The 27,962-nt window shown below is 41.3% G+C and overlaps 3 protein-coding genes across 5 annotated transcripts; 1 reads left to right on the plus strand and 2 right to left on the minus strand.

Annotated features, from left to right (window-relative positions):
• Positions 1–66: 66 nt before the first annotated feature.
• On the minus strand, positions 67–3,283 carry LOC311509676 (zinc transporter ZIP9-like). Its single transcript, XM_084575098.1, has 7 exons — positions 3,092–3,283; positions 2,795–2,900; positions 2,367–2,528; positions 2,203–2,271; positions 1,834–1,919; positions 1,623–1,757; positions 67–1,519 (listed from the first exon to the last, which is right to left on the minus strand). The coding sequence occupies exons 1-7, from the start codon at positions 3,185–3,187 to the stop codon at positions 1,259–1,261; spliced, it is 915 nt and encodes a 304-aa protein (XP_084431224.1). The 5' UTR covers positions 3,188–3,283; the 3' UTR covers positions 67–1,258.
• Positions 3,284–5,250: 1,967 nt separating this feature from the next.
• Positions 5,251–25,455, minus strand: LOC311509684 (CSC1-like protein 2). Of its 2 annotated transcripts, XM_084575107.1 has the most exons (24): positions 25,322–25,455; positions 18,950–19,171; positions 18,660–18,739; positions 16,361–16,402; positions 15,158–15,233; positions 15,006–15,043; positions 14,295–14,437; positions 13,855–13,906; positions 13,630–13,738; positions 13,459–13,529; positions 12,927–13,007; positions 12,690–12,813; positions 12,016–12,149; positions 11,757–11,894; positions 11,338–11,491; positions 11,019–11,125; positions 10,808–10,894; positions 10,638–10,703; positions 10,255–10,417; positions 9,472–9,577; positions 9,125–9,292; positions 8,897–9,012; positions 8,696–8,779; positions 5,251–8,155 (listed from the first exon to the last, which is right to left on the minus strand). In XM_084575107.1, the coding sequence occupies exons 2-24, from the start codon at positions 19,145–19,147 to the stop codon at positions 7,976–7,978; spliced, it is 2,517 nt and encodes an 838-aa protein (XP_084431233.1). In that variant the 5' UTR covers positions 19,148–19,171; positions 25,322–25,455; the 3' UTR covers positions 5,251–7,975. The 2 variants fall into 2 exon arrangements, with proteins under 2 accessions (XP_084431233.1, XP_084431234.1); XM_084575108.1 differs by lacking the exon at positions 16,361–16,402.
• Positions 25,456–25,845: 390 nt separating this feature from the next.
• LOC311509685 (large ribosomal subunit protein uL14m-like) lies at positions 25,846–27,314 on the plus strand. 2 transcript variants are annotated; one of them, XM_084575110.1, is made up of 3 exons: positions 25,846–25,912; positions 26,267–26,369; positions 26,887–27,314. In XM_084575110.1, the coding sequence occupies exons 2-3, from the start codon at positions 26,290–26,292 to the stop codon at positions 27,251–27,253; spliced, it is 447 nt and encodes a 148-aa protein (XP_084431236.1). In that variant the 5' UTR covers positions 25,846–25,912; positions 26,267–26,289; the 3' UTR covers positions 27,254–27,314. The 2 variants fall into 2 exon arrangements, with proteins under 2 accessions (XP_084431236.1, XP_084431235.1); XM_084575109.1 differs by lacking the exon at positions 25,846–25,912 and adding an exon at positions 26,006–26,036.
• The last annotated feature ends 648 nt before the right edge of the window (positions 27,315–27,962 follow it).

Consider the following 27,962-nt stretch of genomic DNA (forward strand, 5'->3'; position numbering starts at 1 on the left):
AAAAAGTAAAAGATTAAGACATGTTTTTATTTAATGTATTTTATATTTTCAAAAAGAAGGGACTGAAGGAGAAACGGAGGGAAGTCATTCAACATCACATAACCTTAGTTCATTAAGTGTCACAGGTATAAAACCAGTGATCTATCGTTGACCAGAATAATGAGGACCACATGATGATGTACAGTACCTACTGTCTGGCACTTGAAACATGAGTTAAAGCTGGATTTGTTCTTACTGTACACGTACTTGCCAGTTTATTAGGTACACCTGTGAAGACTGATACATTCTAATATAACAGTCCTGCACTAAATCTCCCTCAGTGACTGTTATAATGTTCAGTTCATGTTACATCTGTGCTCTTGGTGCTGTTAAGCTGTATTGTATTAAACACTGAAGTGTTCCTGTTTTTAGCCTAGCCCACTGACTAAAACAGGGTTGTCAAAATAATAGAAACGTGTCGGTACAAAACAATACAAAGAACAGTACTACAAACAATAGCCTCCAAAATGAAAGCAGAGTTGAATAGACAGCTCGTTCTCTCTCTCTCTCTCTCTCTCTCTCTATATATATATATATTTTAAAAAAGTGCTGAATATCTTAACCTTCATGAAGCAAATATTTAGTGCTGGACTGTTACATTTGTTTTCAGTAGCGTGCCTAATGAACTTGCAAAGTTCAATAATTCTTTGTCGGCTACACTGATAAAACGTCTCACCTTCAAAAAATATATAACACGTGTTTCACTTCCCGTCTCTTGGTAATTTCCAGTATGGCACAAGAGCAAACAGAAATCTGAGCCTGCTTTTGGACTTCTGACTAAACAAACACAACTATGTAAAGTGTACAATCTAGATCTCTCATTATCTAGGAAAGAGTTGTTGTTTTTTGTTTTTTTTTGGTTGTTCCTGTAACTCTATCCAGTTTTCACCTTGAACACAAAGGGCCTTGAAAGCAAATGACACCCTTTTCAGTTTCTTGGACTGAAAGCTCCTGAGGACGATACGTTAGCTACGTGATTCTTTATACCTACTGGAAAGCTCTTCTCGTACACAAACAATAGTTGTACTAAGCAGACGAGTTTCACTGAAATCAGATCACTCTAAGAAAAAACAAAATGCTCTTCCAAGGCACATTTTTTTCTTCTAAGCTTCTAAGTGTCATACAACCCAGTGTAGCGTAGCATCAGACAAGTGCTCAGGATTTTTCCGGCTCCATAATCTTTGCACTAAATTTAACTAACTGCCCAGACGTTTCCTTTTTAGTCGTCGTGCAGCCCGAGAGCCAAAAGCATTGGAAACCCCACGCCGAGGATGAGAGTGAGGCTCTCCAGGAGCCCCAGGTGTCCGTGCTGGTGCCCCTCGGGTCCAGTGTACTGCTCCAGGTCGGCGGGGTTATGACCTGACCTGTTGCTGCTGATCTCAGGGAGAACGTGAACCGTGGCCACATAGAGGAACGTCCCAGCTGAGAAGAGCATTCCGACTCCCGTGGCACTGAGCTGGTTCTGAGATGAACCGCCAGACTGTGGACAAGACGCACATCAAGTCAAATAATACAGGATTCTATATAATTAGGAGGATATATAGTGTAACTCCTTTTAGACGGATACAAGGTGGCTTTCTTACTGCGTGTAATATGAAGTAAGTGGTGATAGCAACTATAGGTGCTGCAGCTGAGAAGGCCAGCAAATGTCCCTGAATGTGCTTCTTTTCGAGGCCCGAGTGCATCAGAAAGGAGACCAAACCAAAAGCTGCAGGCGCCTAAAAGGAGACAAAAGAGATGTCACTATCCGCTCCATTACGAGTTGTTTGAGATTTCACTGAAAGGTTTTCTTACCTTGTGCAAAATCACAGCGAGAAACACGATGACTTGTACCGTCACTTGACCCGTGGCCACGGCAGCACCCAGAGCAAATCCGTCAGCTGTGTGCAGTCAAAAGTCTCATTAACCATCACAACAACGTGCTTCTTCTGTGTGCAAATGTTTAGGCGATTAGTCTTAAACATATTAATTCAGTGGGCAAAAAGCTGTGATACACCCACGCAAATAAAGCCTTTTGAAACATGAAGGGCTCAAGCAAGGGGAAAAATATCACATGCTGAGTCACATGAGGGCAGGAACACCTCCGACTCTTTTCTATGTGTAACTCAAGCAAACACAAGCCTACAGTAATGTTCAGATGTGTCAGCGTGGCGTGGCGTGTACCTGCCGCGTGAATAACCAGGCCCAACGTGGCGGTGATGTGGACGCTGTTGTACGAGCGACTCGTTCGGTCTGAAATGAGACGTTGCACATGGCGAGGTGATTAATGGAAAGACATCTAAATAAAAACTAGAGCTGGAGCTGGTGTGAGAGTTCTGGAAACTTACCCCTCGTGGAAAAGTAACTCCCGATCTGGTCAACGATAAACATGAAGGTGAAGCCGAACGTCAAAGCCACGCCAATGAAAAACCTGGGTGGGTTGCCCGTCTCTGTGGAGTTTTTTTTGCTGGCATTCACCCCAGGTGGCACATCAGAGGAGGAGGAGGACGCTGGAGAGGGGGAGATGAAGCACAGGGAGAGCTTTTGATCAAGTCCACACAAAAGGCCAGGCAGCATATATTTACATCATTCAGCCTGCTTTTCATCAGCATGAGCCTCATTAATCATGTGGAGAGGGGCACAAACACAAACACTCAGGTGCTACTTAGGTGGACTGCATCTGATGTGTTGTCAAGGCGACCAGTGAAAGAGGTCTGGAAGGTCACGACTCTCTGGTCATTCTCCTCCTCGTTGCGAGGGTCTGAACTGTGCTCACCTCTCCATGACTCTTCCAGTAAGCCCACCCCCTCAGGGATGGTGATGGCAAGTGCTGTCCCACACAGCAGACCGGCCCCCAGGATGGAGACAAACTGCAGGCTTTTCTGCGGACGAACATGTGATATCAGCTGATGAGTGGGATTCTCCCCCGCGCAAGGCAGCGTATATCCAGACCAAATTCCAAGACAGTAACGCTGCTAAGGCGCACATTATCTCCGTGTGCACATAAAGATAAACACTACTGACTGAAAGGATCTGTAAAGTCTTTGGGAAAATTAAGTTTAAAAAGACTTACCTGTGAGAGTCTGAACAACAGTGGGAAGAATCCAAGTAAAAAGGAACCTACAAACATCGCCACAGATATAAAAGTAATAGTCAACCCCCCCTCCATGGCGACTGCGACTTCTTCCTCCTAACACAAGTGGATTTCCAGTTTGCCGATGTGCTGCATCTCCGCGTTAGTTCCTTCTGAAAGCGGATAGGCTGTGCTCATTGTGCGGCTGTGTGTCATTTGTTTATTATAAAAGAGACACGAGTGGCACTCTGCCTTTCCACGTCGCACCTCGGTCTCCCTCCTCCTTTGCACCGCAGCAGAACTTCCCTCCCGAGCAGCACCTAGTGGCAGACACCGGGAACTGCACTCTCCGCCCCTGACAACGTCCAAAATGAGTAAACTACACACCAGCTTAAATACATGTGTATATAAAAAAAATGCAATTTCTAATTAAAATATTTCACGTGGCCATACAACTAAAATTTTAATTTTTCCTGCACAAGTTGTTTAAAAAACTAGCAAACTGCTATACCTCTTCAGGCCTTGAAAAAAATATATATACACAGTAATGAGGGATGACAATTTTTTGACTATGAAGCGCGTTCACAGTTAAAAATAAATAAATGTAGGTAAAAAAAAAAGTATATTCCAGCCAGACTAAATATGGTCAGTGGGCTTAGACACATTCCTTCACAGTGTTGTGCACAAAATCATCAAAGAGCAGCTGCTCACAGCTTAGGAATGTTCATTTAGAGTAGCAGATTAAAACATATCCAACATTATTTATTTATTGATATGTTAAAAACACTGTTTGTTTGGAGTATCGCTAACATAGAAGGCTAGCCCAGGAAACGGTCTCCTTCAGGAAAGTTCCAGGGAATGTTCCCTGAACATTGCAGCAGACTTTAGGGAACATTTGCGCAACATTCCAACAACATACCCTCATTTGTTGAAGTATAGGGAGGGTATAAAGTGTCACACCAATCCATACACATTACTCCAACTAAGTAGCAGAGTGTCATGCATCTTAGCGTTTCAATACCTGCAGCACCAGTTTGCTAACCTGGCTAACGGTTAACCTGGTACATTACTTGCTCTCTGTTGTTAGTGTTGTCACTCTGTCAATGCTCAATGTGACCACAATTACACTATAAATGCAAATACTACAACACTGTGTCAATATGGCACAAGTATTAGTTATGTCAACATACAGACTCAGAAATGCCTATTATACATCTACTGTGGTAGCACTGCTAGCACTAGCCATCCTATGCTACTGAGCATACCAAATAATGTTGTTGCAGCAAAATAACAAATGATACTTTTTCTATTTTTTTGCATACCATCTATATAGTAAACTATCCCTGCAAACAGTAACCTTCAGTGAACGGTTTTTGGAACGTTCCTGAATTACCTTTGGGAACGCTGCAGTGCGCTTCAGGGAACAATTCCAGCACGTCCCTTGTCTGCAGGGATGGGCTACTTTATACTGTAGCCTATATATTTGTATATATTTTATATAGTGTTAGGAATTATTTATGAGTGTGGGTTTAGAATAAGTATGAAATCAGCATTCTGACTCTTTAATGTCCACAACAACATCTAATAAATATTAACATTGCCCAGGCTGTATTGGAATGTGGTACGTTATGTTGATAATACTGCAAGCTCAAAAAAATGCGTTGATTCCTATTTACTACATACTCTGATCAGGCGTAACATTATGACCACCTTCCTAATATTGTGTAGGTCTCCCTTGTGCCTACAAAACAGTTGTGACTCATCAGAGAATGGACATGGACCTTCTGAGGGTGTTTGGCAAAAGAATATTGTCAGTGGGGGCCTTTGGGTCCTATAGGTTGAGGAGAGGGGCCTCTGTGGATCAGGCTTGTTCCAGTGCATCCCCGCAGATACTTGATCAGTTTGGGATCTAGGGTATTTGGAGGCCAAGTTAACACCTTGTGCTGTTCTTATTTTTTGAGTTGTTCCTAAACCGTTTTTGTGCCTGTGTCAGACTGCATCCTGCTGGGGATGGCTGCTGCCATCAAGGAGTGTCATTGCTATGGGGTGGGGGTGAAGGTCTGGTCAAGGTGGGTGGTGCATGTCACATCCACATGAATGCCAGGTCCAAAGGTTTCCCAGCAGAAGGTCGATTCTCCTTTCAGTGGTTTTAATATTGTGGCTGATCGGTGTATATTGCATTACTGTTAAACAGAAACTCTTACAGTCAACCAGCTTGATTAAATACGTATTTATTGTTGAAAGAGCTTGAGGGAAGTACAGATATACACACTATATACCTGCTGTACACACAGCCCTTCGCAAAAAAAAAAAAAAAAAATGGTCTGCTAAAGTTACTCTCCTTATCTAGAAAAAAGCTAAACCTAAAAAAAAAAAAAATAAGAAAAAAATAGGCAAAGCACACAAAAACACATTCTAGTTGTGCACAGTTTTGAGGCGCAGAGACAGTTTACTACCCATTCGGAATACATGGTAGGAACAAGCTGAGAACTTCTATTAGAGCTTGGCTGTTTACAAAAACAATCCATTTATTTCCAGTGAGTCTGGCTGTTTATACAGATCTTATAAAGATAATCTAGAATAAAACAAATCATCACGGACACATGGAATTAGCAAAAAGACGACTAGAAATCATTGCAGCCATCAGACTGACAAATCTATACTCAAATGAAATGCCGTGACATTAGACGGGACATCAGTAAGTTGTTGTTTTTTTTTACAGTATAAAACCATTCAATGTCTGGTTAGCAACTGAACCGTGCTTGTTTAGATACAGCAGTCACTCTACAACTTAGGCCATTTTCGCTTTACCTAAAGGTCAGGAATTAATCTACATTCAGAGCTTAAAAAAAATGGAGTTAGACAAGCAGAGACTTTAAGCATCTCCCTCACGGTTGGACAGTGTATGTTATTTGGACAGGACACATTCAGAGATTTCAAGACGTCTCAGAGGTATAAAAATGAAGAGGTATAAAAAAATAAAATCACCTTATCATGACTAGAAGAGCCCCAGACTCAATGGTGTCAAACAATTCTCTTGTTAGTACCATGATAATATACCCATAAGTGTTGCTAATATACCAACGGAGACAGTTTAGGTTCACCATTGTCGTCATCACACCCATGGGGAGCGTGCCCTTCCCTGTCAGTCATATAAGTGAAAGGAGGATTAGTGCACATTTCCCACAATGGTTCTCTAAGCAGCCAGATAATACGTTTCATCATGTTATGGTTGAATAATGACAGTAGTGGTACTTTGCAAGATAAATCCTGAGTAAGATCACTGCATTTCACTTTTACTTTAGTGTTATTTTAAGTACATATATTTGTCGTATGGCTGAGGCGGGTCAGGGATATGTTAGGAACATTTAAATCTGCGTGTTTTTAGTATGCGAGTGTTGTTACGGTGGAGGCCTTGCAAAGCTGGATCTACACCTGGAATGTACAACTGTGGGCTTGAACTTGACTACTTCATAGCAACACTAGAAGCGGCGTAATGGATGCATTTTCTTTTACTGCTGAAGATGAGTATGAAAAAAAAAAAATAGAGCCAGACCTCATCCACTGTAACTGGTAAACCCTCTTGTGCAGCCGTACCCGAGATATGCGAAACTGTAACAATGCTCAATATACCTGCATGATGTCTACCATACTCTAAAGAGGGCCTGACAGAGAGACGGCATCCGTGAAACTTTACCGCAGCGACCTAAACTCAACGCTAATTTCAAAATCTCTACATAAAGACGTAAACATATTAACAAAAAGATACAAATGAAAACAACAGATAAAGAACCAGTCACAGTGGGTGTTATTTGACCCAGGGACACCTAAAAAAAATAATAAAATAAAGGCCTATCTTTCCTTCCTCTGAACCACGCACACAATTTCCACAGGCCTCCTGCAAGCAGCTGTGCAAAGATTTTCCCCTTCTGGGGGCAGCATCAGTAGCAGCAGTCCAACAGCAGTCCCAACACAGGCTCAGAGACTGAACTTTAATGAAATCATTTTAAATGTAGTGTGCCAAGATATTAATTATCTTCTTCCACAGTTTAGGGGTATTTCAAGCTGGATAGCATTTCAAATTAAATGCCTACAAATAAATACCATGTCCAAAAAAAAAAAAAAAAAAAAAATGCTATTTTACAAATCCAGAGGATTGTAGGTGTGTAGTGTCAAAGCTTCCAGGAGTGTTAGTAGCAAAAATTTTCCTTTTTATTTTTTTTTATTTTTAAAGGCTTCTATGGATTTGGAAGAACAATTAGAGATCGTCACATCTGCACACCTGCACAGACTAGGCTATCCGTTGGCATAGAAACTACCCTCTTGCTCATCTCTCTCATAAGCTGCTTATTCAGGGGGGGGAAGCATCTAGTGCAGACAATTAGAGACACTGGCAAAGGATTATGGGAAAATCCCTCCACCCTTTGAATTTGCATGCCACACTGCAGTACCTTAGTGAAACTTGAGCTTTACGGGTCCTCTTGTTCAAGTGCAATAATGTTAAGGAAATACAGACAGAAAAGCAATCCCTTCACGAGACAAGGCTTACAATTCTTCATATGCGCATTAGTGTCCTCTTTCATTGGTCCATGTGCAATAATTTGGGATGTGCCTCAGCTATGTCGGGATGAGGGATGTTGCTGCCCTCGCATCGTCAGTGTAGACTCCCTCTGCATTTATACAGAAGATGTAGTTTGGTGAGACCCAATGAAGTTAATGCAAGAGTCCGTTTTGCGACAATCCATTTAATCCTTAGTAGACAGTGTGCTTTAAGTTAGTGTTAAGTCCCTCGATGGAGGTTGAGATGCTTTGGAGAACTGTTGGTTCAGTTCCTTGTGTAATTCACATATTCAGTGCACTCCTCAAGTTAAGCTTCAGGCAGCATCAGTGCCGCACTTCATTGTCAATGAGGCTGTCCTCACCAGACTGGAAGTCTTCATTCAGGCCATTTTCGACATTGATTATATCCTCGTCCTGCGAGGACCCCTGGCCATCGTCCTCGCCACTGCCTGAACCTGCCTCCTCTGAATTCGGATCTTGAAGTATCTGAGCGATGTACATTTGCTGTAGGGAAGAATAAGAAACAAAGCAGAATGTTAAAGTTCAGAATAAGTTCTCGTCTTGGAGGCCACAGCCCCAAAGTGTGCTTTAAAGAGTTCCAGGACTATTTACCATTATCACTGTTGGCCTACACACAGAACACACATTTAATGCCACTGAAAATTTGCAAAAATGTCCTACAGTTGAGAAAAATACATTTAACCCACTTTGCTCAAATATCTGCATAAACTGATGCCTGTTCAAAATATGAATAAATCCTCCTTAGATTATATTTTCTCATAGTAAAACTAGAGACCCGGGACATCTACGTTTCTGTAGCTTCCTAGGCCTTTATTTACATTTTCTCAACTTAATAGAAACAGTTTTATTTTCTTGTGTGCATATGTAAATATGGTTAAGTCTTCCTGACTAGGGTTCACCACAGTTCCTTCTATGTTTAACGGTCATAATAAGGATGTATTCCCAAAGTCTGTAAATGTTGACCGTGTCCATTTTGACGCTGAGGCCCAGAGTGATACAAAATAAAAATCGCTGAATACGTACAGTTGCCTTGGCAGCAGCAGGAGGGCCCGGTGGAGGTCCATCCACCGATCCATCCTGCAATACATCAACCTTCGGGGGGTCAATCTTGAACAAAAAGCACAAATTTAATGTACACATATGTAAATAAAATGGTGGTGTGAAATACTGGTGGCATGGAAAATATAAACCAGCAGAGCAGAAAAAGGCTGGTGATCTTTGTACCTTGTAGTTGTGCGCACTGAGATATTTAAAATGTCCAAAGCAGACGTGAGAGAGGCAAATGATGATTGTGATGATCAAAACCACAAATGTAAACATGGATGTTGCAGCTGTAAATCCTGTGGGAAAGAAAGGGAGGGAGATATTTGCTTAATGTATAAAGAGACACTATAAATTCACACGGCTGCGTGTTAGGACATTTGTGGCCTGTAGATGGAGTCCTCTTCTTACCCGAGCGAACAGTGGAGAAGAAAAGAAGCCAGAAAAGGCAGAGGATGGGAGCGGCCACCACTTGGTTCACAGCCCCAGAGTGGATCTTCTTGTCCAGTTTGGATGGCAGGTAGGCATAGTACATGTTGTATCTGTCTGCTAAGTGTTTCAGCAACATGTACATCAGCCCTGCACAGAGAAGAGAGGCAAAACAATCAGTGAAACTAATCCAATTACGTCTGCTGATAAGCTTCTGTATGAAGAACAGAGCCACTGCATGCTGCCTGCCCTCTGCATGTTCCTCCTTCGGCCATTTAATCAGCACTCTATCTTTGTGACCTAGCAGGGTTATTAACAGCAGAACTCACCAAAAGGGACAATGATTGGGCAGGTGATGCTGTAGGTCATAACCACAGTGAAGACACACATCATCCAGGCATAGGCAGCCCCGAACTGGAACTCATAGGCTTGGTGCTATAGAGAAGCGACACAACATTTTTCATTACTGATAAGCAACATATTATTTCTTGTAATTGGCAGTTTACTTAACAAATGTAATAAATACTGCTACCGGGGCCCAAAGTGATGTTTAAAGGTATGGACACAGTTAACTGATAACAAAGAACTACCGGCAGCAAGAGCCGACTGTGACTCCGCCTCCCACTGCCCTTGTGTGGACCATAAAGTTGCACTTGAACACACTGCAAAGACTACAGCCAAAGGCCAGCTGGCACATACAGTATATTCTGCACCTATCCAAAAGCAAATGACTTCTTATCAGCAAGTGGCAGTAGTCTGAAACCAGGGAAGCTACTATAAAGTGTCATACAAAGCCGGCCTGTCCTGAATCATAGGAGTTAGAGCAGTTGGTCTACGTTGATGAAGATGTAAAACAAGAGAAATTTGCTGTTTTGTTTTGTCATTTCAGTTTCTCTTCAATTGTGCAATGGTTCGACAAGCTGGTGTCTCTCAAAGAGCGTCACACTGAATCGGCTGAAAAACTGCAGGCAGCGGTTTGACGCACGTCAACGGTGCAAGACACACTGCAAAAATTAGGGTCACAGACACAGACAGATGGCCCGACACTGGCAAACCGCCGACTATAAACTACTTCCATACTTGGCACTGACTGAAGCAGAGGTCCCACTAACCCTTTTGACGTTCCTGCGCTCAGCTGCGGAGCGAGCCAGGCAGAGGCGGATCATGTACATGAGTAAACCGGGGATCCTCAGCAGGTCGTTGGCATTACCAATGAATGCAGATGCAATGACGTAGTTGACAAAGAAGGCTCCATTGTCAGGTAGGAAAACACACCTGAAGAGCAAAGAAAAAAAAGTCAGTATAACAGAAGACAGAAGACAAAAGTCGGATTAGCTGCAAATAAGATGTATGAAGCCAAGTAAAGACAAGTAAAGACAAGTAAAATGAAGTCAAGTGCCAAATAAACTGCTGTACATTTACAATCTAAACATCCACCCAATTCCCAGTGCTACAGAGTTGTATTAAAACATCCATAAAAGTAAACACTACTTACTCAAATCTCACTGCAGCGTCTGCCAAGAATCTTTTGTCAAAAAGCCACCGGAAGAAAACATCCAAACTGCAAAAAAACAAAAGACAATTAAGGGGTGAAAAAAAGGACTGACTGCTGTTTAGCTTTACATTTCATTGTATTTCCAGGTATAAATAAAAACTGTGTTATACCTGGTGAGTCCCAGGGAGGGCAGCAACAGGACCATAAAGATCAAGAAAGTGTAGCATTTATGCATTGTGGTCCTGTTCTCTCCTGACCTGTATGATCAAATTAAACATTTACACGTATTATTATAAACTAATGCAGGACACTAAAACCACATAAACATCCAATGGGAATGAAGAAAATATCTCAATTGACTGAAGAAGATGTAAACCATACCGGGTCCAGTGGGCTTCGAAGAAGGCAGAGTAGTAGACAATGGTAGGAAGTAAGGCGGAGAATGACCACAGAAGGAGGGTGGGGAAGAACTGGGTGATAATGGGATTCTGGATAAAAGATCAGAGACAAGCTTGCGTCAAGAAACCGGTTAATTCCCATGCTTCGAGTGATGTGATGGCCTGGACTTATTCTAGGAAGCTTAATCTTTCTCCTTTTGTTTCTCTTGCAAAGATCCCACAGAACAAGTAATAACACAAAAAAAGGGATCACAAATAAATGCTACAAGAAGAATCGCATCTTTAAAAGTGTGATCACTCACGTTTAGGTACTCCACTGGCTTGGTAACGTTGAACTTGTCCATGGTGGAGATGATGATGGCCGGGGTGGTGAGGAAGAAGAGGAGGAGGAAGAGGATAATGTTGATAACCAAGCAGCGGAGCCACCAGGAGATTCCACCCACTGACAGATGCTCCCTGTGGGATAAAGGTTATGTAGCGGTTAGACATACAATCTGCGATGACCTGCAGTTATGGACACAGCTGGCCAGTAAACTGACACTGCAGCTCAAATACCAATATACCGTCTGGAGAGAGTAAACCTCTTCGACGTTGACTGAAGTCTACTTATTTCTACATGTTACATTTAGAGCACTGCAAATAACAAACCAGTTTGCTTGCAGTATTTTTATTCTGACAAAACGTAACCAAAGTTTTCAGTAAGTGTCGAATGCGTTCTTACCAGTAGACATTTTGTGGATCAGGAGCGTAGCTGACCGTCCAGTTGTGTGTGTGCAGCTTGCTGCTGAACTGAGACACCTTGGGCTCACGGCGGCAGTGACAGCCCTGACACTTGCAAGCATTGAAGTCCTTTAAAATTCTGAGGACAGACATCCATCCAAACAAATAAAATAACATATTTTACAGTGGCTGAAGAGAAACACAATTCACAAATTGGTTATGTTCATCGATTTTACCCTGTGCAAAGGTACTATACGTACATGGCAGTCATGGACTCATTCTGGAAGGTAACAAAGGCCATTCCTAAAGGTTTCCCATTGACCTTGTCTCGCTCCTTCCTGTACTCTTCTTTTAATTGTGACTCCAGTTTGGTGTAGTAGCTCACTGCCTCTTCCTGTGTAGGACAAAGCATTAGTCAGTCTGAGACATTTTTGAGGGACTGCATACCATAAAAATTTAATCTAATCAAATTAAGAACAATAACTATAAGCTCTAAAACCACAACCAAACTTGATTCATCAAAACAAAATGCAAAAATGTCTCCATTTATGTACCATAAACCATAGCCACGCTAATCCGTTTTCCTCATTCAACCATTTACCATGTCACATGGGCTTACTATTAAATATAAACTAAATGGTTGCCATTGTTAATGTTCAGTAAAAGAAAAATAAATGCAGTTTTAGCGTCACAGCCATATGACACAGTCAATACAAGGAACAATGTGACTAGCATTTATGTTTAGATGTAGTTTAATCATAATCAATGTGTTGTACAGGCATTACATTGCTTATGCTTTCCCTGCTTCAGCTTCAGCTTGAAATCCAGCGCAATCATTCCTTATCTTCCCCTTGAAAAGCTACATGTATCTGCTTGAAAACAAGTACGAGAAGAGTGTTGCTGTGAGATAACGTTAAAGGTCTGTCACTCTGACCTGCTCGCAGCCTTTAATGACGCAACAGCAGAGGTGTCCACAGGGCTTCGGGTTGATCATGGTGGCAACATGCTCCTTGTTCTGCAGGTCGAGAAAGAATTTCTTGTTGCGCTCTGCCTTCTTCCTGTATACAAAACATCCACTGTGTTAGATGGAAAAAAATCTGACACTCTCCAAGTGCACTTCAAGATACAACAAAAACAGAGAAGACACTTGGCACGTTTAAAACACCGTTACCTTTCTGAGCCGAGATTCATGAGTCTGGCCACGTTGTAACAGATGCGAGCTTCCAGTACAACACAGTTGTCATATGCAGTCCTATCGAAGAAGAGAAGGAGAGGAGAAAGGAAAACATTATAAAAAAAAGTACATATATAATTTCATAAACAATAGCTAAGTGTATTTAGAGTACATATTTTTTATTTTTAGACTGCAGATGCCTTCCTGCAGCACAGGACGAAATGTAGGATTTGGGCCAAATATGCCCTTCTTCAGTCTTCGAGCAGCTCGACACATGACTTGCTTAATTCTGCTCATCTGGTTTCTATTAAGGACAATTACACATATAGGCCTGCCATTGTCTGATCCCAATCGTAAGGACCAGGACGGGCCAGCTGTTTTAACAAGAAAAGGCATGGCTCTCATACACCTTAATACAGTTAATGCGCGGCTTACGGCCACGTCGACCGGCCAGTGTACCATTTTAATAAGCAGACAAATTTAGGAACTGTGCGACGTTGACGGCGGAGCCAAGAGATGAGAGGCTTACTCAAAGTGTTGCTTTATCTCAGACTCCTCTGCGTATTTGGAGATTCCATTCACAAATAGTGTGCGTTTCACCTGCATGGAAATGAAATGACAAGCCCACATAAACATACAGCGCTACCAGCTTAGCAGTAGGCATTTGAAAAGACATATTTTTAGAAAACACGCCACCCACCAATTCATCCTCCTTGTAGCGCATCTTGGACGTGTGCCGTCTCATGCTGTACACCGTCAGTAACAAGTAGAGAAATGCGAAGGTGGTGTGCAGCCATAGTAGTGTATTACTTGGGAAATAAAATTTAAAAGGATCTAGTTATAGCACTGGAAAAAATAAAAGCCAACATATTGTAATTCTTCAAAATGAAAGAATAAATGAAGGAGTTGTATAATGAATACTCACTCTGCATTAAGATTTGCTATAGTGGTGCGCCCAAAACTATAGGCATTGTTTTCTGTAGAAACAATAAATAAATAATTAAAAGAAGCAAGACAATCACTAGTATGAAAGGCTGTCCCTGTACTGGACTGAACACAATGCAGCTTGGAATCTGGAACATGGTTGTAACAGTAATAGGATCATCTGGTAAAGTAATTTCCCATTAACTACACACAATGGAAGTATTCCTTACATAAATTAATAACAATACTTTGACATGTTCGGTAAACCTTCAGCAAAATATAAAACTGGATTAAACATTACAGGTAAATTCTGTCATGATTTTCTCAGAGCTCTTGCGTTAGGGGCCGTTCTGGTTCACGGAAATGTGACGAACCCATTCCCAACCAAAAACAACTAATAAAAACAAAAAAAAAGGTAAAAAAAGGTAAAGAAAAGCTCACCTAGAAGGTCTCCAGAGAAGTTAACAGGCAAGATGATGCCCACGGAGAGCACTCCCACCACCACCAGCAGGCCAATGATGTGACGTTGAAAGGACAAGTAATGCACCGCATCCTCGCCACACTTCTCCCTTATCTCTTCATCCCTTCAGAAGGAACACAGCGGTAAAGTCAGCTACTCGAAGTGGCAATTTCAAACATGTATTTAAATAAATAAAGGTAACTACTGCGAAGTGAGTTAAGACAATGGAGAATGAGCCCATAGCTCACTGACGAATGTATTGCATTGTTTTAATATTTTAAATACTACTGAACTGGGAGTCTGTGCTGTGTTCCGTTACTGCTAATATAATCTCTATGAAGAGATGTCTGTGCCTGTGCGTCAATGGAAAATGACAACTTCAGATGTTATCCAGTGTGTTTGTTGCCGCTGATGCAACCTGAACATTTCCTACTGCTGCAGCTTCACATTAATACCATTTCACTGGCATTGATTTTTAATATGAAGTATTTATAAGAAATGCAAAGCGTGTTGTCAGGTGAGCTTAGCACTCAATGCTCTCGTTCATCAATGCCTCTACAATGCAAGACAACTGTCAGTTTTGGACAATTGACAAGTTTGTAACATTGCAGTGAGTAATGTAACATGATTTTATGAGCTTAGAACTTAGAAAGAGACATTATTTCCAACCGGGTGCTAGTAGGTTGACTCACTTGATGCGGAAGATAGCAGTTAGCCAGGAGCAGAAACCCTACAAAACAAGAGAGCATAGAAGTGAATCTGTACAGATTTTCACATGTACATACAGTATGTATTGTCTGAAGACAATCATATTTCATCCGACTACAACAAACTGCATACTTACATTGTCTCTCTGTTCAAAGTCGACAGAGCTGGACACCGAGGTGAGGCGCTCATAGCGTTCACGTGACTCTGCCACACTGTGTGAGAAGAGAACACAGAGCATTTGCATGCCATTACACAACTACCCAACATCACCACATACCATAGGAGGATGTTAGTTCTCTGTGTCTCAGGACAGCGGGTTTACCTTCAGCATGGGAAAGGTAAAGACACACACAGACACTAAACACTCGCCCTGAAATGAGCTGGAGAGATTCACCCCTGCAGGCCACACACAAACAAGTCAACCACGGGAAAAATCTCTACAGCCACATTTCAGGCAGCGTTAGGGAGTTAGGAGCCTATTATAAACAGGTACACCACCACCACTGTCAGGAAAGGTTGCAATAAAACATTAGGAGGTAAATCTCTACCGAAAAGAGCATTCACAGGGAAAATGGAAACACAGAGATGATCGAAATGCAGATTTATGGAGTTTGTCCAGCAGAGCTGCAGGTCCTCTTGAATATAACCCGGCATTAGGAGCTTATTATTTACTGTGTACATATTCGACTGCACTCCCCTGGGAGGTTATAAGAGTTCACCTTATACATATCTGTAAAATATGATGAGGACCCTGGCTCTGCTGGAATTCCAAGACTGATTCGATGTTTATTACTACATAAAAGGATGACGTCACCCAGGGCTTTAAGAGATCCCTAATGGAATAAGGAGAAAGCCTGAGGCTGTCTCCCACATTCCTTAGAGAAGTAGGAATGGCTCATCTCAACTTTAGTAGACAGGATATACTGTAGGTGTGCCATGTTAGGGCCTGTCTATGAACAACCAGACATCATAGAAGTATTACCTCTCCCCGTGAGCATCCCCTCTGTGTGGCTCATGCGTTTCGCTCACACAGAAGAAGTCCACGCTTCATAAAGAGGTCAACACACAGATTAGAACACAGATCTGATTAGGACGGTGAGAGAGGACAGAGACAGCCAACAGCAGCAGTACAAGATAGACAAGGAGAGGGAGAATAATTAGGAGCCTGGCACTTGGATGCCTGAAGGAGGAAAAAAACAAAACCATCGAGAATGGAAGAGCCTCAAAAACCCACGGCAGCCTGGTCAGAACGGACAGTGTTATGAGTCAGGTTAACTACAGAGAGGGAAACGGAAAGAAGGAAAAAGTAGTGAGCCGGTGATATGGAGAGATAACATACTATTCCCGATCATCCAGGCGAGTGTACCGCTGATCCATCCTGCTGCAAAACAATGCAAAACAAAAAAGCAAAACAATGCTATTCAGCCTAGTTGAAATAAAATGGACTGGTTGGTTATTAAGGGTATTGGTTCAAAGAAATTCTGGAGAAGCATAATTCACATCAAGTGTACCAATGAAAGAAAGGTTCTATTCATTCTGGTATACATTATCCACTTATATGAATGCATTTCTATTTAATTTATGTTAAATAAGTGTCATGGCTGCTTGAGCTGTTACAAAACAAACAAACAAACAAAAAAAACGTATGTCTGTTTTGATTGTCGTAGCAGGGCTCCATCCACTTCACAGAAGTTATAGACATTTAAAAGACAACGATCTCTAGTCAGCACGGTGTCATGAGACAGCAAACTACATTTCCTGTCTGTTACAACACTGTCCCATGCTGCCACCCCCTCCCACCCTCCCACCAAGCTTCAACCCCATTCTCTGCTCACATGCAGCTGAAAAAATAATGTAGCTGTAACATCACACAAACACAGTAGGAGGATGTAGGTACTGGACAACTGCGTCTTGTGCTTTTGAGGCTTCACAGTCAAGGAAGTCTGCAGCGGTGTCAGATCTCTGCCGCTCACCGACTCGATCAGCCCTTGCTGACGAGCGTCTCTGTGGCTGCTTCCACAACTTCTCTCATTATTAAGTCAGCGTGCCGACATCCGTATCATTCTATTCCAATATATCAGACAATATAATGACGGGGAACTATGGGCCACCGGGTTTAAATTCAGACAGCGGCTTTAAAGTGGTGTACGAAAAGGATCCAAGAGGAATTTTAATTTATAATGGCTCCAAATCATTTTTCTACTTCCATTTCAGGCCTATTCCATCATCAACAAACCACATATCAAGTGACAAAGTTGCCAGAGTGCATTGTTGCCATTACAAGGAAAACTGCTGACTTCCTGTCTGGAGTACCATCCTTGTGATGTCTGCTTCTGACACAAAAAACAAAAAAAAAAAAACACTAAACCAGCCAGTTTATCTTAAGCTAACATACAGTATGAATTGTCAGCAGTTGTCAAATACAAATAACATTTGTTCTTGGAAGATAGAACAATAAATGTACCAGTAGGGCTGGGAGATAAAAGACAAATAGTTTTCCAAAACGAAAAAAAAATGGACATACAGGCAAGTTTGTAAAGTAACAAGGAGTAATCACGAGCACAGTCTGATGTCCCCACAAAATGAAGAAACTGTGACAGAGGTCAAACGGCATCAGTGATTTGGAAATTGGCCAGATTTCTAAAGTCGGATAAATTGCAGAGTGAATCAGTTGCAAAACAGACCCAGCTATCTATCTGTGCCCACGAGTACGACATACCTTTCCCACCATTTCGAAAGGTAGCAACCCCGTTATCATCTCACCGTGTATTCAGAAAGACAAAGTCTCAAAACCAAGCTACAAAACAAGCCTCTTGAAATAACGCTAGTTCCAACACCCCAGCAGCTGCGCTTTCAAGCTCATTACTGAGTCTTGTATTTTACATATCAGATTATCGTTAAATCGATAATTTAAAACCATAACAGCTTCAGTTTTAAATAGAATATATTCCTTGGATTTTAAATTAGTCAGTGCTATTCACAAACCAAACTGTGTGTATCTTTGAGCTCTATACCTATGCTATATACCATCCAGCCACAGTGGATAATATATTCTGAAAGAGAAACAGCCACTTAAGCAGGCTGTGATATCAGCCTGTAGTTCCTGTTGACTATCGAATATTTTAAGACATTCAGTGCCCAACGCCTTTGTATATCCATCAGGTTTCTGACTTGCTGCCTGCTAAACCTGCTCTATAAAAACTACTGCCAAAACCCTCTCATCGCTCCTGCAACAGTATGCAACTACCCAAACAACATATGTACGATCAAGATTTAAAAACACTGTGTTACGAGTCTCTTGCAACACTAATTCTTTTGCACTATACAATTTGCCAACTAATACATGAGGGAACATTTCTAGGAAAACTGTATCATTAATTATTTCAGATGGTAAAAATATATTTGGATGTTAATTTGGGAACCCTTTGGAGTTCGTGTCAAACTCTCGGCAAATATTAACAATTTGAGCGATTCAGAACTTGTTACAGAAACAAAAATGATGTCAACAAAACACATTTTTAAAAAATAAATAGTTGGCACATCACATAACGCTATTGCTTTCCATGATTCCTAACAAGTTTGTCAGAAAGCCTCGGCAGCGGACTGCCCAGTCTGTAAGACCTGCGTGCTCTAGTTACCTTTCAGCATCAGTCACCAGAGCGAGGCGCCCATAGTCCCATGCTACTTTTCTCAAGATGGAGAACACAAACAGCAGCGCCTGGAAGAACAAAATAAACAGAGCCTGTCAAAACCCCTACGCCCTTTGTTTACAATACACAGATGTACTCAATGAAAGTTGTGAAACTGATTCAAGGTATTCCTGAAAGTACTCTCCCTGAATCATAAAGAAAATGTAAGGGCTTCATGATAACAATGTGGTGTTGAAATGAGCAAAAAAAAACTACCCATAAGCTGTAGACGTACTCACCAAGAAGCACATAAAGTCCAGGGCAAGGACAGTAGGCACCCCGCCGAAAGGCAAACCCTGGAGTACTGTACTGCGAATTCTAGCCGAGTAACAGTAATCCTTGGAGGTTGTGTTGGGCGGAGGTGTTGTGCAGCTCTCCGAGTCGGGGCATCCTTGCGCCCCCAGGATGGCCATCATAAATATCAACACTCGGTGCATCACTCACTGCAGCATGTTGACAACCTGTAAAGAAAGAGATACATTTTTTTACAGCACTGTGCTAGATTATTATTATTACAGACAAACATCCACTGGGTTTATGTGCATTATACACACCTTCTAGACCAGAGACACCCAGAATTTTACCCAGTGTATTTGCAGACATGAAGAGAATTTGGCATGTGACATTTCTGTCTTGTCATTTGTCACATGTTTTGTTGCAGTTTTTTGACCACATACAGTACGCAGCAACTGAAACATGCTTTTTTTTAAAACCATAATAAGCTTTCTATTCCTTTTTTATGGTTGCAATACGTATGTTAATCTCATTTAGTCAACTTTATACTGAATTCAAGGAAAAGCTGTCAGGGAAAATACATACTCTGAGCGACTAGGTGTGTGTAATGAACACAAAACAAAGTTAAAATACCTAAAATACAGGAACTTAACATTTCAAGAGGGGAATTTAAGGGAATCAGTCCTGTAAAACAGGTATGCAGTGAACATAGTATATAAATATCATCCCTTGATGCTTTCATTTGTGTTGTGAACTTTCAAGTCCTTCTTCAGTGCATTTGAATTTCCACGTGAGCATTCGAGCAAGCGCATCAGATTCCTGAGAATGCTGATAGTATCGTACTGAACTGCCTTGTGCCAAACGTGTACAAACACCAGTTCCCATGGGTGGCCGGCGCATGCCATCCTGCTGAGTGCATGACTCACAGCGGTGAGTCAAAGCCTTACAATTTGTCATGCACCTCTGAGAAACATGGCAACCTGTGTCACAGGTATAATAAGGTCACCGCAGTCCAACGCAGATGAAAGAAAGCGGCGGCGGCGGCAGAAAGCTTGTAAATAGAGTACCAGCTTTAACCTTTACAATGTACGGGACGTGTGGCTTAACGGTGGGGGAGTTACCAAGGAAAATACCCAGATATTTACTGTATGAGTTATCAACTTCCCTCAAGAGAGACCACAGGGATAGTTTGTGATCTATCACCGGGAATACCTTATGTAACTTAGACCACAAAACCAACTTGGACGTCACCTCATTGACTCTTAATCCTAGTTTAGGAGCAGTGTAATGGTTTTTTTAAGAGATACTATCTTCTCTTGTGTTCTCTATATCTCTAAAGCTTCTTCCAAACTTCCTAACACTTAAGATTGTACGTCCCCCGGTTTATGCCAGTAGGGCCGTGAACAAAGATCAACATTCACTGACCCCAGACAGGGATGCTCTTAGTCAGGATTAGCAAATATGAGGGACAGGGGCAAAAGCGTAGCCTACATAAAACACAAGCCATCCAGTAAACATCAGTAGTCATCATATGACACCTCTTATACAGTAGCCATGAAGTTGGAAAAAAAAACAAAACATAAAAGGGCCCCTATTGACTTAACTGCAAATAGAAAGGATGCAAAAAGCATGAGGGAGGTTAAAACATCTCCATCCTATAAAAAAATGGCTGATCACATTTAAAAAGGGTTGATTATTACACACAGACTGAGCAAATGGCTTGAATACACGTAGGTGTTCTGGCGAGCGCTTTTTCACACTTGCACTGCAATGCTTGTGCCCTTCTACCCACTATTATCAGCGCTGTCCACAATGCTGCTCATCTGCCCTAACACTAACTCATTTATCCGCTCCCTGGAATGCTGTGACATCAGTGGAGAGGGACGCAGCCAGTGCTGAACAATAAGCCGATAGAGACCACTGGGTTCAAATGGACCGGTCTCAACCCAAGGAGGACACAACATACCCCCCTGTGCCTTCAACAACACTGCTGCACATCGTAGGCCCGTTGCAACAGTCGAGGCTGCTTAACATTCAGCACCAACATCTTGAAAGGGACTTCAAAAACAGCTTCATCTAACACCTAAAAACACAGATGTTTCAGAAGTCACAGGGATGAAAAACAGGTCAAGCACTGTTCTTGTGTCTTAATATTTGCCTTCAATCTACGTTCTTGGCCGTTTGTCTGAGTGTGCGCCCTGTTGTTACTTTAAACATACGATTTTACATCTGGTTTCCTTTATTTAAGTCACGTCCACAGATACTGGAACCACGTTCAAATCACGGGACAGTAAAAGCTCCAACCTGTGTTTAGTAGTTTACAGCATTTTAAGGGTCATTGACCTGCTCAAGACGCCAGACGTTTCAGTTTCAGTTCCTTGGTGCGCTGCTGCGTTACATAGAATTTGCTGATGTTTGGTGGAATCCAATGTTCCTGTAACCTCCATAACACCAAAGCAGAATATTTCCAGCCTAACGCCTAAAAGTAAAGAGTTATTTGCGTCAAAAGCTGTCTGCAACACTTATTTCTAAAACCATCCTGTCGCAAATAAAACTTCCCGTCATAGGAGAGTTTTGCGTTTGCTGTTTGTCTTCCAAATCTCATCTCAACATCCGCTGTTCCCCTAATCTAATCTAAACTCAACTGTGATGAGATCTATAAAAAGCATCTGCACACCAGTACCATAACTCTGAATTACTACATGTAAATATGAACTTTAAGCAACATAAAATATGAACCAAATGTTTGGTATTCTTTTTAAACAGCGCAAATCCTTTCTTTACCAATTTAAATTATATCATTAAAAACGATTTTTTTCTGTTAAACTAGGTAAGCAGACAAGACACTGCAGGCAAAGACTAATGTTGATCTTATTCTTTGTCATACGAACGCCTCAAAAAGACTTTAAACGGCAGTGGCACGGCGTGATGTAGCATGAGTCAGCAGCACCGAAATACTGAGCAACCTTTCCACCTGATGCTGGTTGCTATGGCACCGTCAGTCTGGCACACATTCTCAAAATACAAATAAACATCAAGGGGATGAAGGCGGTGGGAAAGAAAATCCCCAAGCTTGTCCATTTGAAACTCGGCCCAGAGTGAGTTTGCTTCAAGCACAACAATGGGATTTGTCTTAATTGCCTGGGACCAACATATATATATATATATATATATATATCTGTTTAGCTAGACAAACAACATCCGCGTCTGCCAGGACAAATGAAATAAATAAAAAAAAAAAGTCAATACAATAGAGCACCTCATTCGATTCCATGCACCTGCGTGCTCATTAGTTGCTGATAATACAGACGCAAAGCTTTTTATTAAGTGTACCTCCCATCTTGATGCAAGCAGGAACACAACACTAATGCCTAGCTTCTAGATTTGCTCACATATTCATGCCATTAAAGAGCATTTAAATGTGTTTTAATCACCATGTAAGACATTAATCCTTCTATGTTAAACCGAACATAGTAAAACGTCCCTTTTCTATTATATATATATATATCCTTACAATGTTAATGTTACAATTGTTCACATTGTACGCCAAAGAGGCAGGTATATTAAGCATAATATTTATCAAACTGAGATGTCCTGCCGTATTTGTGTTGCTGCAAATGAACTTGTCAGTCCACTTTTTATATTCCACATCGGATTCAGGCACGAACATGTACAGATGCATTTTAGGAGTTTCCAATTCTGTCCGAGTCTTCCACACACCAACACTGTTATGGACGTTAAATGGTGACTACTGGTCAAAAAGCAAAGGTTTCCACAAAGCCTACCAGTCAAAAGAAAGTGGTCTTTTATGAAGGAGGGTCCTTAAGCGAGTCATGAGCTAAAACCTGTGCCTGCTTCACACAGCGGAGGAACTAACTGCGTAAAGAGTCAGTACAAAAAAAAAATAAGGATGACTTTTTTTAAAACTGTTAATCATGCAAAGTTTCTCCAGCAGAGTCCCTGAATTTACATACAGAACTACAAATGAGCACAATAGGTCCCATTTACATGTCTGAAAAGGCTTTGATCAATGCTTAAAACAGTGGGCTATGAATAAGAATACTGTGAAGCAACACCGACTTACTTTCTCAACTATATAAAACCGAATGTAACAAAGGAGGGGCACCCAGTAGCTGCCAAAAGTGAAGCTGAACTGGTTTAGTTAAACTCTTTTATACTTTTATTATGCGGCTGGATAAGTCAAGTAGCTTTTACGTTTGGTCTTTTTTCCTTTTAGGTTCCTCTTCCTCTAACAGTGCTGAGGTGTTCAGGTATTTCTCCGGAAACAAAAACAAATCAAATAGTGTTGCGTCAAAGCTCATTCACAATTTAAAAATAAATAAATAAAATAATTCACTACACACACATGACAAGGACATCTACTGTACAGGACATAATGTGTCTGCCATACATGTCATCCTGATCAAGTTTCCATCGTTGCCTTTTAAGGGCTTGGTGATAAACTTATCAGCAATGTCAAAACAAGAAACAAAGACTTCGTGCACGCCCCATAAGGAAACTGCCAAAGACACAAGGCCCGAAGTATGTAGCGAACACACACATCCACATGTTATTGTTCAACAGAAACCACGCTCGCATGACAGTATTAATACCGTTTTACCTTTTTAAAAATAAAAACCAAAGCTTTGTATATTAAAGCACAGGCATTCTGATTCAAAACTATGTCAATCCCCAACAGTGGTTCTGGCTGATAATGCAGATTTGTACACATTAGCTTTGTTGGTATTAGCATGTAAATCATTAACAACGGCTCGGTGCCTGAGCTTTGATTATCACAGATTCTGATGATGTCAGACAGCGCGTGGTTTCATAATGGAGTCAAAGCATTACGTAATATTAAAACTACACACTAGAAAAGTTAAATGTTTGATTTCAAATCAAATATCTTCCCCTTCTGAATGAATGTTGTCTGTACATGTGTCAGTAGAGATAAGATTGTAGCATAAAATATTCATTGGACAAACAAATGCAGTTGAGTCTATGGGATAAAAGGCTATAGCAACATTTCTTTAAAAGTAAGGTTTACCGTCACATCTTTTACTGCAAAGTGAGCCCGTGCTGAATTATAAAATCTATAACACAACAAGCAGTTGTATCTATTCAGCTGTGTTAGGGATTTCTAAAGTGTGTGGTTGTGCAGTGACAGTCTCATGAACGTAAGGTGAAGGTTATCGGTTTCAGTGTCATTATTAATTCAAGACTGGGGAGCTAGTTGGGAGTTTTTAAATTTGAAGGCATCCATTTGCATTCTGCTCTGGCCGTGCTGTTTTATCGCAGGTTTTTTGAAGATGCAATGACTAATTGACAAAAATATAACACGCTAAAACAGTGAACGCTGGTGTCCGCCGTGGTCCAGTGCAAAAAGCATTCTTAATTTCATCAGATAAAGTATTTATTAAGTAATTCAATAAGGAGTCGAGCTTTGCTTTTCGGCTTGCATGAAACCGGAATCAGAGGAAGTAGTTTGTTTGTTTTTTTCTAGAAGGTTTTCAGTCATTATTTATTCATTTCACTGTTCCATGGTACAGCTCAGGAACAAAATGGACTGCTAACATCCAAATTGTGTTTATCCCTTCATAGGCTATGCACAGGAAATCACTTAGAGCATTAAGTGTCACAGGCAACCTGTGGTTAGTCATCAGTCCACGTTGAAGCTCATGCCTGCAAGTCAAGCCCATTTTAACCTGTTACTGCCATGAAGAAGTTACATTCGGTAGTTATCATGGCACGAATTGCTTATCTTCAGCTGGTTATCTAAAGGCATGTCAAAATACCGCCCTCAGCTACACAGGCAGACTTTAATCTATAGCTGCATTGTCTAAGATCTTTCCTTGTATCCATGCACTAGCTAACCCCGACGAGCCTTGCTACAAGGAGATACAAAACCACCACCATTTGTATCTCCAAAAAAAACAAAAAACAAATAAATATTCTGCCATTGGCCATAAATATGAGATCATCCTTAATAACAGCAAAGCAAATACCCAAGAGCCAAGCAGCAGTCGAACTGTGGTCTGAGGAGAATCATTTATGTCGCACTTATTTTTTAAACAAAACTACAATCCTCACTATAAACACACGAGTTTGATCCCACTAACTTCCGTCAATGAAGTAAGCAACTTGTTTACATTGGAGTTTAGCTCGACGTGGCTGCATCAGCTAGCCTAACGCTAACGTTAACGGGATGTGTTTACTCCTTTATTGTTCTGACAGCATCCACAAAGTTTACCAGCAGCGACGCAGCTAACGGTAAGCTGGCACCGCCGCGGAGAACAGCGTGAACCGTTTGGGCGTGAAATACACATAAATACACAATTAACGGACTTAAAAAAAAAAAAAAAAAAGCAACAACTTACCTTGCTATGGTGCGCAGCAGGGCAGAAACTGTAACAAGTTGCTAATGTGAGCTAGCAGTCAACTGTAACGTTAGCTAACTTAGCCCCTCGATGTAGCAAATAACAGGTGGAGGCTATCGAATGACTGTCGGCTAAACTAAACCAAACGACTGTCTGTTAACAACAGTGAACTTAGTGGGGTGGATCGAGTTAGTCAAACTGCCCAGCTAGCTGTTAGTACAGATACGCAACTCTGAGCGGCTGTGTTAACTGTCAGCCGGTTGGACAACTATCGCTAACCTAACCAGTCCAACGGGAGGCGAAGTCACTCAGGTTTAGAGCGTGACGTCGGCAGAAGTACGTCATATAGAGACGACACATCCTTACGCGCCATGACTGCCGAGTCTCCATAGAGTCTTCGGGTGTGTAGCTTCTATGTCCTTGTAGATCTACGTTTACCTCCAGCGCGTCTTTATGACGTGAAGCAAAGTAACAAACACACTTAAGGGCGGTACAGTGTACTGCTGTTTATTTTGAGTAGTTTAGTTTATACAAGCATACGTGATTGACATCCAGCATTAAATATCACATAAAACACATCCTCTTAATACGGTGAGGAATATTTGCTTATTATACAATAATTCCTGTTATGTTTATCAGCTAGCTCGGCTAAGGGTAGTTAGTCGCGTGAAGATGACGACATACTTTTGACATTGGCATGGAGCATGACAGAAGGGTAACTTCAGACAGATAAATATGTATATATATAAAACTTTGCAGCTTTCTTATATGAATTATCTTTAATTTGAGGTACTATTTGAGGAAAGTACTAGAAAAACAAGAATAATTCTACTCCGTTTGTTAGCGCTTGTCTGCCCAGCATGTGAATAGTATCTAATGCTAGCGGTATCGTTAGCAAACCACTTAGCTTGCTAGCTGCTAACCATGTACTATTTCTCTCTCCAGCTGACATAATATTTGCTGCAGTTATGGCTCTTCCTCAGCTTTCGAGAACCCTCGCTGGGCTCCTCGTTGAGACGTCGTCCGTAATCTGCAGGAGGACTTTTAGGTAAGAGATTTGTATAGATTGACGACTTGACATATAAGAAGTTTCAGTAATTAGACAAGCGATTGAGAATGAATTAAATCGAGTTATGTCAGCTCTGGTCTTGGGGCAAGGATGTAAAAATATTTCATGTTGGATATTAAATTGTATGGAAGACAAATTATTTCATTTACATTATGCATTTAATTCGATTATCATCAACAGTGGACTTTCTCTCCACTAACGTTATATAATTGAATTTCCTGATTGAGTCATATTACCATATTATTCAGTTTGCATTGCCTTAAATTACACCACTGACTATGGAACAGCTTGAGTATTTTGCTCCAGATCCGATCTAAACACTACAGTCTCTATTATTCAGCTTAATTAGCAAATTGGTAGTTATAATGTCAATTTAAAATTTTGCCCAAACATCGAAGTTAATTACAGTTCTAATCTGGAATATTTCTAATGAGTTTGCCAATAGGATTCCTCTTTAAGTTGAAGATAACTAATTTCTTTTTTTGTCCTGTCACAGTGTCTCTGCTGCTGCGGCGGCCATTCAAAAAATGACGAGGGTGCGTGTAGTAGACAACAGCACTCTTGGAAACACGCCATATCACCGTCCACCGAGAGTGATCCACGTCTACACCAAGAATGGCGTTGGAAAAGTTGGCGACAAAGTGCTGCTTGCCATCAAAGGCCAGAAGAAAAAAGCTCTCATCGTTGGACACAAAATGCCCGGAGAACGCATGACTCCACGCTTTGACTCGAACAATGTTGTTCTGATAGAGGACAACGGGAACCCCACAGGAACCAGGATTAAGGTCCCTATACCCACACATCTTCGTAAGATGGAGGGAGATTACTCTAAAGTTTTGGCAGTTGCCAGTTCATTTGTCTAGTGACTTCGTTCAACTGTGTTATGCTTGTTAATATTGTTTTCAATAAACTTTAAAGGACCCCGTTGCAGTTATTGCCTCTTTATTTATTTTGTTGTTTCTTAACATACACTACCAGTCAAAAGTTTGGACACACCCTCTCATTTAGTGATTTTTCTTTATTTTCATGACTATTTGCATCGTAGATTCTCACTGAAGGCATCAAAACTATGAATGAACACATATGGAATTATGTAGTAAACAAAAAAGTGTGAAATAACTCTAAATATGATTCATATTTTAGATTCTTCAAAGTTGCCACCCTTTGCTTTGATCACTGTTTTGCACGCTCTTGGCATTCTCTCAATGAGCTTCATGAGGTAGTCACCTCAAATGGTTTTCCATAGGTCTTGAAGGAGTTCCCAGAGATGCTCTGCACTTGCTGGCCCAATTTTCAATTTCAGCAGCTATTTGACCATAAGGGCCTGATTGGCGCAGTCTCCTCTAAACAGTTGATGTAGAGATGGGTCTGCTACTAGAACTCTGTGTGGCATTGATCTGGCCTCTAATCTGAGGTGCTGTTGTGATTTCTCAGGCTGGTGACTCAGATGAACTTCCTCAGCAGCAGTGGTGACTCTTGGTCTTCTTTTCTTGGGGCGGTCCTCACGTGAGCCAGTTTCGTCGTAGCGCTTGATGGTTTTCTCAATTTTCCAGACTGGCTGACCTTCAGTTC

This window comes from Chelon labrosus (assembly GCF_963514085.1).
Source record: "Chelon labrosus genome assembly, contig: SCAFFOLD_13_1, whole genome shotgun sequence".
In the NCBI taxonomy this organism is placed as follows: domain Eukaryota; kingdom Metazoa; phylum Chordata; class Actinopteri; order Mugiliformes; family Mugilidae; genus Chelon; species Chelon labrosus.

Coding starts and splice junctions, on each gene's coding strand:
- LOC311509676 (XM_084575098.1), bottom strand. CDS start 3,187: ATGGAGGGGGGGTTGACTATTACTTTTATATCTGTGGCGATGTTTGTA. Junction 2,901..3,091: donor TGTTGTTCAGACTCTCACAG/GTAAGTCTTTTT, acceptor GTTCGTCCGCAG/AAAAGCCTGCAGTTTGTCTC. Junction 2,272..2,366: donor GAGTTACTTTTCCACGAGGG/GTAAGTTTCCAG, acceptor GTCTCATTTCAG/ACCGAACGAGTCGCTCGTAC.
- LOC311509684 (XM_084575107.1), bottom strand. CDS start 19,147: ATGCACCGAGTGTTGATATTTATGATGGCCATCCTGGGGGCGCAAGGA. Junction 15,234..16,360: donor CGCCTGGATGATCGGGAATA/GTATGTTATCTC, acceptor CTTCTCACACAG/TGTGGCAGAGTCACGTGAAC. Junction 15,044..15,157: donor ACTTTGAACAGAGAGACAAT/GTAAGTATGCAG, acceptor CTTGTTTTGTAG/GGTTTCTGCTCCTGGCTAAC.
- LOC311509685 (XM_084575110.1), top strand. CDS start 26,290: ATGGCTCTTCCTCAGCTTTCGAGAACCCTCGCTGGGCTCCTCGTTGAG. Junction 26,370..26,886: donor ATCTGCAGGAGGACTTTTAG/GTAAGAGATTTG, acceptor GTCCTGTCACAG/TGTCTCTGCTGCTGCGGCGG.